Source organism: Teleopsis dalmanni, chromosome 1, assembly GCF_002237135.1.
Source record: "Teleopsis dalmanni isolate 2A chromosome 1, ASM223713v2, whole genome shotgun sequence".
Taxonomy (NCBI): Eukaryota; Metazoa; Arthropoda; class Insecta; order Diptera; family Diopsidae; genus Teleopsis; species Teleopsis dalmanni.
Window position 1 is genome coordinate 176669643 of NC_051846.1, and position 14630 is coordinate 176684272.

The 14630-nt window shown below is 30.5% G+C and overlaps 2 protein-coding genes across 2 annotated transcripts; both read right to left on the bottom strand.

Moving 5' to 3' along the window:
- Positions 1 to 265: 265 nt before the first annotated feature.
- On the bottom strand, positions 266 to 3430 carry LOC119671082 (probable cytochrome P450 309a2). Its single transcript, XM_038081590.1, has 9 exons — positions 3361 to 3430; positions 2996 to 3222; positions 2806 to 2944; positions 2598 to 2708; positions 1638 to 1739; positions 1161 to 1580; positions 980 to 1103; positions 651 to 914; positions 266 to 494 (listed from the first exon to the last, which is right to left on the bottom strand). Exons 2-9 carry the CDS (start codon positions 3190 to 3192, stop codon positions 331 to 333), a joined length of 1521 nt encoding a protein of 506 aa, XP_037937518.1. The 5' UTR covers positions 3193 to 3222; positions 3361 to 3430; the 3' UTR covers positions 266 to 330.
- A 4567-nt stretch (positions 3431 to 7997) lies between these two features.
- LOC119666790 (probable cytochrome P450 309a1) lies at positions 7998 to 11740 on the bottom strand. Its single transcript, XM_038076069.1, has 9 exons — positions 11526 to 11740; positions 11337 to 11475; positions 10180 to 10290; positions 9931 to 10032; positions 9443 to 9862; positions 9264 to 9387; positions 8923 to 9186; positions 8196 to 8367; positions 7998 to 8049 (listed from the first exon to the last, which is right to left on the bottom strand). The coding sequence occupies exons 1-9, from the start codon at positions 11720 to 11722 to the stop codon at positions 7998 to 8000; spliced, it is 1581 nt and encodes a 526-aa protein (XP_037931997.1). The 5' UTR covers positions 11723 to 11740.
- Positions 11741 to 14630: the final 2890 nt, after the last annotated feature.

The following is a 14630-nucleotide window of genomic DNA, read 5'->3' on the forward strand; positions in this document are numbered from 1 at the left end:
ATTTTATAGCATTGCTGTGGGTGCTTAAGTTTTATTGGATATGTCTATGGCTTACTATATTCTTCATATTTTATGTGATATGTATTAAATATCACTTCGATATCTGTATCTTTATTTCTGTTTAATCCATTCGTTTAGTTAAGAGCTTCCATGCTTTTGCATTAGAGAAAATGAGTTTAAAATCTATCAACTTTAAGCTTGTTAAGAAAACTTCAATTTTATTATTAATTTTTTTATTATTACATAATTTTAGTCATATTTTAGTTATAAAATTATGATGTTATATAAAATAAATTCTTAGATTTCCAATATTTAAGAATTTTCAAAAATTTATAGAGCTTGATACTCAAGCCACATATCTCCACTCAAACCCATAACAAAATCCACAGCATCAGGCTTCTTTTCTTCTATTGTCCTAGCGCAGCTTTTAATACGATACTCTTTTAAGATTTGTACAATGCTTGCCTTGAGACCAAATAGGGCCAAACGCATACCTAGAAGGATTTAAAAGTTGATAGTGAACAACAAAAAATCTAATAGGCACAGCAGTTACTGTCAACACTATATACAATACATTAAATAAATATTTTTATATATGTTAAGTTATGTATAGAAAATAGTGCCATATATATTAGAAAAGGACTCCTCACCTATACAAATTCTTGGACCGTCACCAAAAGCCATAAAAATACCCTTCTTCGTTAATTCGACATGTGCAGCTTTATCAAAACGTTCTGGATTGTAGGTATATGGTTTCGGGAAGAATTCCTCATCATGATGATAGGAAAATATAGGAATTGTAACTATTGTTCCGGGTTTCACTGTAATGGCCTTATCTTGTGTAAATTCTATTTTTGTTTCAGTAGTACAAATGCGTGAATAAACTGGAATGGGTGTTATTAGCCGCATAGTTTCTGTCAAAGAATTGTGAATAGTAAAAGAGTTAAAAGAAAAAATTATTTACTGCCCAAAAAAATACCTTGTACACACTGTTCCAGATATGTTAAATTATGTAAAGTCTCGAAGGTTATAAACCCATCATCACCTAAATTATTCAGAATTTCTGCACGTAGCTTCTCCTGCACTTCTGGATGTTTTGCTAACTTTAGAAACAAATAAATAAATTAGCGTATGGGAAATATTTCTTAAAACTTACTTACATAAAATAGACAATGATGTAGAACTGTTGCTGTAGTTTCAAATCCATCCAGCATAGCTGTCATTATATGCCCAACAATATCATCATGTGATATATGTTTTTTGTCTTGTAATTGTATTAAATAATTTAAGAAATCAGCACGTTCTGTACTTTTATCCTTGAGTCTCATATGTATTGCATCTTTAGTTATTTGCGAAAAGAAATTATCGGTCTTATCAGCGAAAATTCTTATATTGAAAAAACGTTTTAAAAACGGCGCATAGGAGAGTAAAAAGTACAATCCAACACCGCTTAGGAATTGTGTCAACAGATCTCTTAACATTCTTCTCATAGTTTTGGAGCTATCGGAATCTGTAAATGAACCTGCATCGATGCCCCAGACGAAGTCACTCATCACATTGGAAGTAAAACGATAGCTTAACTAAAATAATGTAGAATAGTTAAAATCATAATTTTTTATCAATAATATTTTATTTACGTCTTTTGTTTCTATGATTGCATTACCCTTTTCGATATTATCCTTGATGTATTTAGTCATTTTGTTTAAAGTTGATTGCCAAATGGGATATGCCAGATTTAGCTAAAAGGATGAAAGTAAAGAATTGTTTTTTATATTTAGAGAATGTTATAATGTGATTGAGATTGAGATTGAAACAGTTAGCACATCTTAAACTTCTTTTATTTTGAGACACCAATAAATCATATTGAGATGGCATTTCAAGCAGCAGTGTCTTTGCAGAAAACTATCAGAATTTTAATATGCTCCGAGTTCCGTTTTCATTGACAGGTAAAGAAATGAATAATGTAGTCAATGAATCTACTCAAGAAAGGATACGTCTGATACTGCTTTTGGACATTCAAAGAGTATGTGCTCATATATTTCAACATCCATATCATAGCATTGACAGGTATTAGTGTTTGAGAGACCAATCGACTTTGTAAAGAAGGTAAGTAATCGGTAGTGTCTTGTCAGAATATTTTATTAACAACTAAAAATATAAATAAATGACAGAGTTTTGGGCCTCTATTTAAAGTGGAACACTCCTGGATGTCGGTTATAATGATTGATAAGCAGATTAATTTTGATTGCTTAGAAAAAGCGATTTATTTATGTTAATGTAGCTATTAATTTACTAACTAAATTGTGAAGTAACAATTTGTTAAAAATTTGTAAGTAACAATTGGTTATAATTAAGTAATAATTTGTTAAAAATTATTAAGTACCAAATTGTTGCAAATTATTCAAACACTTTTGACAAACTATTCAGACAAAATATTGAGTAACAATTTAACTGCTTATATTGAAAACTGGTTATGATGCATTAATTTACCGATAGGTCTCAATTATATATACATTATTTCTTCCAGAGGTACTTAGTTAGTAAGGTACTTAGTTCGTAAGTTTCTCTTCTGAATGCTCTAATGAACACTTCCTTACCTTACTTAGTGTTACTCCTCCTAGAGTTTCAGCACGTTTTTCCTTCCAAGCATCTCCAGTTTGAAAAAATGGATTTCGTTCTGCAATTTTATCTTTTTTTCTATCTACAATCTACAAATACAGATTTCAGTTAGTTCATATACACAATATTAGTTAACTTATTATTTTATGTGGAAAGTTTTCATAAATATTTACACTAAAAACTTACCCATTGACTAGCTGTGTTATCCCTGAATTTGCTAAAATTTGTTACCATCACATCATGAGCTAGCATTGGATCCAAGAGCAGAATTTCAGGCTTTAGCAGTTCAAAGACACCAACTGCTCGATATTTAGTTTTATATTCACTAATATAAAAATTATTAACATAAAATTATACATTTAATTGAAATTCTTACTGATAGACTTCTTCGTGATCATACACAAAATGCCGTTTCTGTTTTAATAAATTTGGAAAATTTCCATAGATAAATTTTGGTTTTGGGCCAGGTAAACCAAGTTTTTTCCATGTATCGTTTTGCCATGTTAAGTATTTGTAAATTAATCCTAAAACTGTTACTAAGAGTACCGAAGTTATGAGTATTGTCTCAGTCATAGTCAGTCACGCACGATAGGTAAATGTCCACTGAAATGATTTGCACTTTATTTAAAAAATTGTTATTAAAATCTATGGAATAATACTAAAATTATTTATTTATTAATTTTTTTTAACATATTTTTTTGCTGATAAGAAATATTGCTGAAGTAATTAAACTACTGTCACCTCACTGTGCCCTATGATGTGTATTTTTTTGTTAAATTTTAATAGTTTATTGTTAAGTCTTAAATTTAATCTGACATCATTATTAAACAAAATGTTGCTTATTGCACTTAATTTGTACTAAATTGTTGATAATATAAACAATAAATAAATAAATTTCTCAAGCTCTCGTTCTCTCAACATCTCAAGTTCTCTCTAATTCTAAACTCTCTAATTTTTTTTATGCCAGTTGAGAAGAATCTGATAAGAATTGTTTACAAAGTGCTAAGTAATTGATAAGAAGTATCATATTCGTATAGTACGATTCGCATAAAATACTCTATACCTGCCAATGCCCTACAATCAGATTATTTTGATTTTGTTTTAGTTTACGTTAATTGTATAATGTATGATCAAAAATTGAAAATTCCAAAGAAATTCCAAATTTTTGAATAAGTATTATTTATTTAATGTTCGAAGTTTATTTCATATCCCAAAAATACATTGTGACCGAAAAGCTTCCGGAAATTTTAAATAAAACGCAAAATTCTTAATCTTCATCAATATTTATTTTATCTCCTTCAAAATATGCTCCATTAGAAGCGATACACAAATGCCAACGTTTCTTCCAATCATCAAAACATTTTTTATAGGCGCTTTCCGGTATGGCTTTGAGTTCCCTCTGCGAATTCTGTTTTACGTCTTCTATGGATTCAAAACGCGTTCCTCTGAGTGGTAATTTGAGGTTGGGAAACAGGAAAAAGTCACACGGTGCAAGATCAGGTGAATACGGTGGCTGTTCGATGGTATTTATTGAATGTTTGGCCTTAAAATCGTTGATAATGTTGAACAAATTGAGGTGAATCGGAACAAGCCGGGCGTTGACACGTCGCATACACAAATTGTCCACCAAAATCAAACGAGCCATCTCACGACCGATGCCTAGCTCTCGTGCTATCTCTCTAACACTCACATGAGGATTTTTGAACACGATTTCCTTTGCCTTTTCAATGTTTTCGTCGGTGGTAGAGGTCGAAGGTCGTCCAGAACGCGGCATGTCTTCGACGGTCGTACGACAGTCCTGAAAGGCTTTGTACCACTCATAAACTTGAGTTTTCGATAAAACTGATTCCCCATAAGCCTTTTGTAGCATTCGCAACGATTCTGCACACGAAATTTCGTTCGAAAAACAAAATTTGATGCAAACTCTTTGTTCAATATTTTTTTCCATTGTTTTTTTCGCAACGCACTACTGAGGTGAACTGGTTTCAACAGCTGCCGTAAACGAACTGTCCGACAGATCGCGCTCATTTTGGCATAGTAATTAAGGACAGTGCTGCCAAACTACATAAACTTAAAATATCGAAAAATATACAGCGCGCGAATTTTAAATGAGAACCTCCGAAAACTTTTCGGTCACAATGTATAGTTGGGAGTCCACCTTATCACCTTACCATTTAGTGATGCAAAAAAAATCTTATAATTTCCGGACAATACCTATCATTAATATTTTTATTAAAGTTGGTCTTAGGCTATTTTTGGTGAGGTTGGTGTGGTTAACCGGTCAAGTTAACCAGTTTCAACCACTACGGCACCGTTATGATACCACTGTGTAACAAGTGACCTTAATTGTTTTTCTAATGGAACAAATGTAGGCTCTTATAAATTGCAAGATATTTTTAATTATAACACTTTAAGCCAAAGAACAAAAGATAAGTTTATTTAAGGATTTCACTCAACTCTGAATTTAGTAGAATAGTCTGAAGCTACGAGAAAACGCACAATTGGTTATAAATACGAGTATTCTCATCTGGTAATATTCGGGATGGGGGTATTTATAGCCAGTTGTGTGATTTCTCATAGCTTAAGCTTATGCTGCTTAATTCATTGACTAAAGATGTTAGGCTATGAAACTTAATATGCAGTGAATTTGTTTTTTTTATTATGAAACATTTTTTTTTATTGTAAAATATTTAATTTCTAAACAGTAGTCACTTTACTGTAGTGATCACTTTGACAGTTTTTATCAAGCATTTTTTTGAGAAGGTGTGTTAACTTCACTAATCTATCTTTTAGATTACCACATAGGTGTGTTAACTTCACTAATCTATCTTTTAGATTACCACATAGGTGTGTTAACTTCACTGCTATCTTTTAGATTACCACATACGCTTACAATGCTTATCAGCTCCATACTATTTATACTGTTGTAGAACGATACAATATGAAAACAACAACTATCCACAATATATAGGGTTATTGATTTTGCGGATAATGAAGCATAGGTATAGAGTATGTTCACTTCTGAATTAATAATTCTTCTTTTAGTAACGAGCTTCTTCAATTTTCTGAACAATCAATATCTTGCTGTTAATATAAACGAAGATGATCTGATACGAGAAGACTACTATTATAAATTTTAGCGAATATTTACACTAAAATATTTTAATAGTCCATCGTTCAGACATTTATAATGTGAAAGTTTTTCCGTTCATCAAGCTTGAATTATCAATTATGCATGAAATTAGTTATCATTTTACTAACTTTCTTGGAAAGACAGCGCTGATATTGGTTTCCCGTTAATTGGATATAAACGGAAATGATTTTGCAGAATATTCCATTTTAGTCAGCATAAAACAAGTAATCGAAACGGCGATGAAGCCACCGTAATCATAAATAATTATATCTATCATCGCAAAGCGAACACGACTGTTCTTATTGGGCTCTGGTATAGTAACACTGAAATAGGGTTTTGAAAGTATATTAAGCTAAGCGTTATACTGATATGTGAATGAAAATTAATAGATCTAATAGAAAAATTAGTCTATAGTTACAACTTGTACAAAATTTCTAGAAATAATTCATTTTTTGATAATAGTTGTTTATATTTTTTAAATACAAAACACATTTTTATGTCATAAGTGTATTAATATTGACTTCCAGCACCACATTTTTATATTCTCTTAAACTTATTCATTTATATTAAAATATACATTTCCTTTCAGACACTAATAACCCCATACTTTAATTCCATTATATAACCTTTTTCTTTGCATATATTAGTTTAGAAAAGTGTTACGAAATAGCTTAATTGTGATTCCTAAAGTCCTTTTTTTCAATAGAATTTTTCTGTTCTCAGTTAACTTATATGTGCAACTTCTTTATGTTAAATTATATGATTGCTTTGTTATCGAATTCCAAGTTACTGACGCAGAACTGTTCCAAAAAGTTTTTATATAAAGTCATATATATATATATTAATCATACTAATCAAATATAAGGTGTAAATATATCTATTTTGCGGTCTGTTTGGGATACAATGTTTTAGTTACTTATATCAAACAACACTGCCATCCAAAACATTACATATTCTATTCAAAAGTTCACCATTTTGTAATATGGATCCTTAACTGCTGATTAGGTGCTCGTCAATGGTTGCGTTCTGATGTTCAGCAAACAATATTCTCGCACCTGGGACAGTAATAATCGACAACTACATATATGTATAGTTGATCGTTTGGTTTGAAGGTATCCGTACTTTTTTGAAAATAATGAAAGCTTCACATAAATTGTCAATTGTGATTCTTACCGCCTCAGGTTAACTAGTTTTTTACTAGTTCTTCTTGGTTTTGATTTCAAAAAATGAATATGAAAGATCTGTAGTCTCTCGCTAGTTTTGGGTGTTGATCAAGACCTGCTAGAAATATTTGGGATGTTTGTTAATGTGAATTAATCACCGTAGTCATTTGTACGATTACATAAAGAATTGTGTTATTTGAACATTCCTCAAACTCCCGACGCTTCGAAAATGAACTTCCATCAAGTTGTACTCGTTCAGACACTTGTTAAGTTGCAAATCATTTTCTCTCATTGAGTACTTACTTATATTTATATTGTCAAATTATTTAATGGAAAAATTTTCATTTTAATAATAAAAATTTTGTACATAATCCGTAAGGACATAATCTGTGTCAAGAGAGCCACGGTTGTAGAGCGTCATGATCAGGACAGTCGAACGCGTTCATCGAATCATAGCGTGCGATGTTGAGAGAGTTTGAAACGTATGGCTTGGATAATATTTGTAGTTATGGTTCTGGGGGGAAGAGACGCTGGGAAAGAAAAATGCTATAAGTTTATTAATAGGGCACAATAAATCTCCAGCTCGCACTGCAAGTTCGCCAAAAGTAACAATAATTTCTTATTAACTATAATATGTTAAAGAAATTAATTGTAAAATACACGACTTCTTAAATTCATTGCAATTAATTAAAAATTTTAAACATTTAATTTCGGTGAGACTCTTTTTACTCCGCTATATATTTGCCCTGCATGCAATACTCAGTACTTCTGCTTTCTAATTTATACCTTCCATCTCACATGTCACATGTCACAAGTCAGTTTATGGTCATTAAGTCACACGTCACACGTAAACACTACACAAATACATTCACACATACGTACATGCAAAATGAAGACTACTATGTGTTAAAGTTTTCCGCTGATTGTGAGGAAAGTTTTTCTATATACAATTTTCGTCCTTCGTCCCTCATCTTTTTATTCCAACATCACGATTTGACATTGTTGCGGATGTTGGCTTTTTATTAAGCTTGTCTCCGACTCTGTATTTGTTCAATATTGTATGTGACATCTGTAAATGTCACTTAGTTGTCACCGTTTTTACTTGTGTTCATTTTATTAGTAGCTTTTGTATTTCTATTTGAGAAAATAAAAAATAAAAATACAAAAGAATTGGAAAATAGAAAATTGAGTGAATACTTTGTCTGCTAAGAAGATATTAAATAATTTTATTGATATAATTTATATATATAATTTAGTTAATTCTAGATTAAAATGCCTACTTCAGGGTTTTTAAAGCTTCATATTCTAACCACATCTCCCCACTTAAGCCCATAGCAAAATCCACTGCATCGGGTTTCTTTTCGTCCATAGTTTTGGAACAACTTTTGACACGATATTCTTTAAGAATTTGCACAAGACTTGCTTTGACTCCCAGTTGACCCATACGCATACCTGAAAGCGGCATATTATTACATATATTACTATATATTACTGAATTACATTACATAAACAAAAAATTATAATTTTCATATAATTGGGTAATAGTGAGAAAATTTTTATAACAAAAAAATTTTTTTTGAATTTTTATCAAGTCAATTTTACAGCTATATCGGTTATTGCTAAATATTCACCAACAACGACTTCCGAAAATTGAGTTCAATTTGTATTGTTTGCATTTAGTGTTTTATCAAATGTAGTTGCAATGTTATTAATCAGAGCTAACGCATAAACCACAGCTACATCAATTTACTTAATTATTGTGATTTATTGTTATATCAAACTTAAACACTATTACTTTCTTTTTTAACCGAAATATATATCTTCTCATCGGAAGAATATGATATATCTCCTCAAATAATTTTTATTTATTTCAATAGAAGAATATATCTATATCTATTGAAAAGATATAGGACTATATCTTCTCAATTTAATTTTTTTATTTCTTTTATTATGAAATGAAATTTATTATTTTATTTTATGTGATGTAATATAGAATACCGAATTTACCTAAGCAAATTCTTGGACCGTCTCCATAAGGCATAAAAATACCTCTCTTTGTTAGTTCAATATGTTCAGCATTACCAAAACGTTCTGGATTGTAGGTATATGGTTCCGAAAAGAATTCTTCATCATGATGATAGGAATAAATTGGTATTGTCATTACCATACCTGGTTTAATATTTACAGTCTTCTTATTATCAAACTCAAGTACGGTTTCTGTAGTACAAATTCGGGAATATACAGGTATGGGCGTTATAATACGTATAGTTTCTGTTAGAATATATAAAGAAGAGTTTTCATATCAGATGAAATATGTATTAATTATAAAAAAAAATTTTTTACTGCACCTTGCAGACATTGTTCTAGATATGGTAAATTAAGTAAAGTATCAAAATTAATAAAACCATCTTCAGCCAAATTGTCATTAATTTCCGATCTCAACTTTTCTTGTACTTCAGGATGTTTCGCCAACTTTTAGAAAAAAAATTAGATGGCGAATAATAAATTGTTTAAGGTTTTTATTTACATAAAACAGGCAATGATGTAGTACAGTCCCTGTGGTTTCATAACCATCTAGCATACCCGTCATTATATGTCCGACCACATCATCGTGCGATAATTGTTTTTTCTCCTTTAATTGCAGGACATAACTTAAGAAATCCGCACGTTCTGTATTTTTATCCTTTGCACGCATTTCGATAGCAACTTTTGTAAGTTGAGAGAAAAATTTATCTGTCTTTTCCGGAAAAACTCTTATATTGAAGAATCTTTTAATAAAGGGCACAAAAGAAAAAGCGTAGTAGAGTATAGTGGCATAGACAACTTGATTTATCATATCTTTTAACATTGTTAACATAGTTTTTCCACCTTCCGAATTTGTAAAAGATCCTGCATCGATACCCCAAAGGAAGTCACTCATCACATTCGATGTAAAGCGATAGCTTAACTAAATAATGAAATGTGAGGAAGGTAGATAATATATTTTGTAATATAGTTGCAATAGTTCCAACTTACATCTTTTGTTTCTATAACTGCATTACCATTTTTAATATTATCCTCAATGTATTTAGTCATTTTAAGCAAAGTCGATTTCCAAATTGGATATGCCTGATTCAACTGCGAAGATAGAAATGGAATAGTTGATGTTAGCACAAAGGAATAAATTATTAAAAAAAAATATCTCATATAAATATTGATGTTGATAGTAAACGAATGGATACTTGAGTGATGGATATTTGAATATTTCTTAAGAATTTTTCATACCTTACTTAATGTCACACCTCCAACATTCTCAGCACGTTTTTCCTTCCAAGCATTACCATTCTGGAAAAATGGAATTCGTTCTGCTACCTTATCAGCTTTTTTGTTTGTAATCTGTATGTATGAAAGTATGTAAATATAATATAAAATACTTAGAATTTGGAGTTTAAAATTATAATTAAAATCAATAACTAAATCCGCAAATTGCTAATGGTGGCTGCCTAAATACAGTATCTGGAATAACTACAAGGTCAACCAAAAAAATTAATTAAATAAAAAAATTAGTTTTCATCATTAAATTTTCTCACTATTAACCCGGATTCACATCACTCTAATAGCGCGGGACATAACATTTCGCTTGATCTTGTAGTTTTAAGTACCACCAGGGTGTGTTCTAAAAACAAATTCTAGAATTGCAGCACAAAAGATCTCACCAAGTCTTGTGGTGCTAAGTACCACTAAGGTATGTTCTTAAAACAAGTTCTAGAATTACAGCGCATAAGATCTCACCAAGTTTTGCGGTTTTCAATACTACAAAGGTGTGTTCTAATAACAAGTTCTTCAGTTACAGTACATAAGATCTCACCAAGTTTTGCGCTTTTAAATACAGCTAAGGTATGTTCTGAAAATAAGTTCTAAAATTACAGGATATAGGACCGCATTAAATTTTGTGTTTTTAAAATGTATTATAAAAACAAGTTTAAAATATCTTTAGGAAATGTTTATTGGCGTTGTTCTAGTCATAAAGTTTCAAGCACTTCTTAATTTGAAAAAATATCAGCTATAAAATCTACATAGAATTATAAATCTATGTAGTAAAGCTATACCTACCTATTTACAAACAAACATGTTAATTCAATTGGAATGCACTAAAAATTGATATATATATATATAAGTGTTTGTATTAGTCACTTTTGAGACATTGATGATTTTTGTGATGAGTTCTTTCAAACACTTTACAAGTGGGTAAATATTGAAAACACTACCAATAATCTTTCCTCTTTTTTTCTGTTCTACGGATTAATATTTTGTTCTATGTTCAGTAAGTTGAAAAAATACTAACTATACATATACTATATATATATACACATATATATGGCCACAAATGTACTTTTTTAACATTTATATAATTATAATAGCTATTTTACAATAAAACTCACCCATCTACTTGCGGTGTTATCCCGAAATTTACTAAAATCCGTTACCATCACTTTATGCGCTAATGCCGGATCCAACAATAAAATTTCTGGATTCCGAAATGCAAATATTCCAACAGCTCGATATTTGGTTTTATACTCACTGATATAGGAATCATTAAATAAAATTGGTTAAATAATTTAAATGCTCACTAATAAATATCATCGTAATCGAATATGAAATGTTGCTTCAGTTTAACCATTTTCGGAATATTGCCGTATATCAAGTGTGGCTTCGGTCCAGGTAACCCTAGTTTTTTCCATTTATCATATTGGTATGTTAATAATTTATAAACCAAGCCAATAATTGATATTAGAAGTACAAAGGTAATGAATATTGCTTCAGCCATACTAGTCTACTAAGCACAAAAACTTCTGCTTACTACGATAATTTAAATAATAATAAAAATTTGTTTTTTAAAATTCCATAAAAACACCCAAAATTATTCTAATTTTTGGTTTATTGATTATATTTTTCTCTTAAATTTTGGGCACTGATAAGATACTCTATATTTATTTCTGTTAATTCTTAATGAGTAAATAATTTTTTTATTTTAATTTTAATTTAACATTGATATTTTTCAACATATAATTTTGTGTGTTATGTACACTTATATTTTCAGAGAGTATTAGAATTTAATCTTTTTTTTAAGAATGATTAAAAATTCTCTCAAATTATTCTGAAGCTCTTTAAAAAATTTGAAAGATAAGACCTGCCACCCATTGTTTTATTTACATTAATTGCTTATAAGTTGATAACATATTTTAGATAAGATAAATCGATTATATCGAATTATTAAATTGTTTATGCTTGATACTAAATACTGATTGCTCTGCAATTATCGAAATTAATTATATTAAGTTAAAACTATCAACTAAACTTTTGTTTTCACATAGGTATGTGATTTATGTTATGTCATGTTATATTTTATGTTAAGTTATGCTATGTTATGTTATAATATATGTTATGCTATATCTTATGTTAAGCCTTGTCATGTTGTTTGTTTTGTTATGTTATATGGTTTTTATATAATTTGACTATATAGAAAATATAATTTATATAAATATGTATAACGTATAAATAAGTTTGCTCCTCCTTAAGGGTTAATGCTGATTATATCCTTTAATTTGTTTTGAGTACTGATTTATAGAATATGATCGATTTGATTTATTATACAAAGTGTTAAGTATTAGTTGGTCAATTTTATGACAGCTCTTGGTTCATTAGAAAGTGGTAATCGTCACCAACTCGTTGTGGTCCAAGCGTCTTCCGGAAAACCTTTCTCTTGAAAGGAGGAAAGTTTGACCGTTCTGTGATTGTGTCTATGTTTCTACGTCACACAAAAGTGACATATAGAGCGTAAGCTTGTCTGTTAAGAGTTGTCCATTAAGCCCATGGAAGCATTTATTGGCAATGGTAATTCTTCGTCTGAACTCTAGGCTAACATCTTTTTAGTTTATTATGGCGGTGTCAAGATAGATGTAATCATTGATCGACTCAAAATTATAGTCGCTAATCAACTAACTGCAGAAATTGGCGTGACGCACATTTCTACTAGTAACCATCATATACATCGTTTTATCCTCAATCGCAGATTTCTTTTCGATTGCAGAAAAAACCATGCTTGCTGCGTTCTATGATGCCGATATCGTCGACGTTAGCACAGAGCTAGACATATTTGTAGAATAAGATTGTACTGTGCGACATGTACATTTATTGAAGGCTTTTGTCAGCTGGATAAATGCATTTTTTTCATAGAGGGACCGGTTATTCCGGGAACATATCCGTTAATCATTTCGTTTACCAGGGTCGTCAGCTGTCAGTTTTCACTTCCGAGATGACCTTACATCTTTGACTAGCAGCTAATTTTAGAAACGGGAGTCAAACACGGTGCACAGTCGAAATTTAAGGACTTGGAGATATAACTTATTATACACATTATTAGTTCGTCAACCAGGGGGTACTAGCTAACTTTCCAGGGGTATCACGTGTCCAGCTTTGCAAAAGCTTTGGATTGATTAAGACATAAATTGGTATTTTCAAAGTTAAATGTATGTAGCTTTGTGTACTAGCTTCAAGGGGCTTGCGGGCCCCTTGAAACATAAATATTAACTGAGGAAACTTATAGTAAGTTTTATAGTTTTTAAAATAATAATAGTATGTTAAGCCAATAAAAGTAAATAAATTATAAATGACTTTATGAATATAAAATATTACAATTTACTAGAAATTCTGATTAAAGTCATTAACTAATGAAATTGAAATACTTTTTCTATAATCCCATACCACCAATCTTATGAATATAGTTCATTATAAGTTTTTTCATTAAACCAACTTTACTCATTAAAAGGAACAACTGAGCTCAATCCGCTTACGCACTTGCCAATATCTTCAGCACCGCATATGTCTCGCCCATCGACTTATAATTTTATATGTAATTTGTTACATTTTAATGAGAAAAAATTAATTAAAGAAATTGACTGCATTTACTGAACCATAAAATTGCAAACATTTAGTGCTGCACCATTGCACTACTGCCCTTGTACAGTCGTCCCCCTCATGCTTTTACCCACTTACCAATGCAATTTTCAGGGTTTTGTGTGTGTGAGTGTGCATTGCCGCTGCTGCCAACAAATACAATAAACTAGCTATTTGACCATTTAAACATGTGTTCACCGCGTCCTTCAACTTGTTTACCGCTTTTCTTTAACTTCTACTACATTTCTTCACCTCTCCTCTCCTTCCTTGTTGGGAAGTGTCACTAAGCAAAATAAGAAGTTTACAAGCGCAAATAAAGAAATAAATTACATTGCACACTGTGGGGTTGCTGTGTGGGTGAGTAATTCCTTGTGAATGCGTATGTGTGTTTTTGTTTTATTTTTTTTGTTTTTGTTTTTGTTTTCGAGTGCACTTTCAATTTAGCAATGCGTTCAAGCATAAAAACCAGATTGCAACACAATTACGCAAAGTGCCATTCAACATGCTGGCTTTAAAGTGAATTACAATAACAAAATGTAGTGCAACGTTTTGCAGATATAATCAAACATTATCGGAAGTGCTTATGATTGTTTTGCTTTTTAATATCTTTTATTTATTCTTTTTATTTTCCTCTTGTTTACTTTAATTTTCTGCTTGTATTAGTTTCTCTTGGTACTTTCAATAATTCTTGAATTGAATGTTGCACTACATACTAAAGTAGGTCTTGATGGTAATGTCTATACAGAATTAATGTTAATGACGTAATCAGTTGTGTTGAA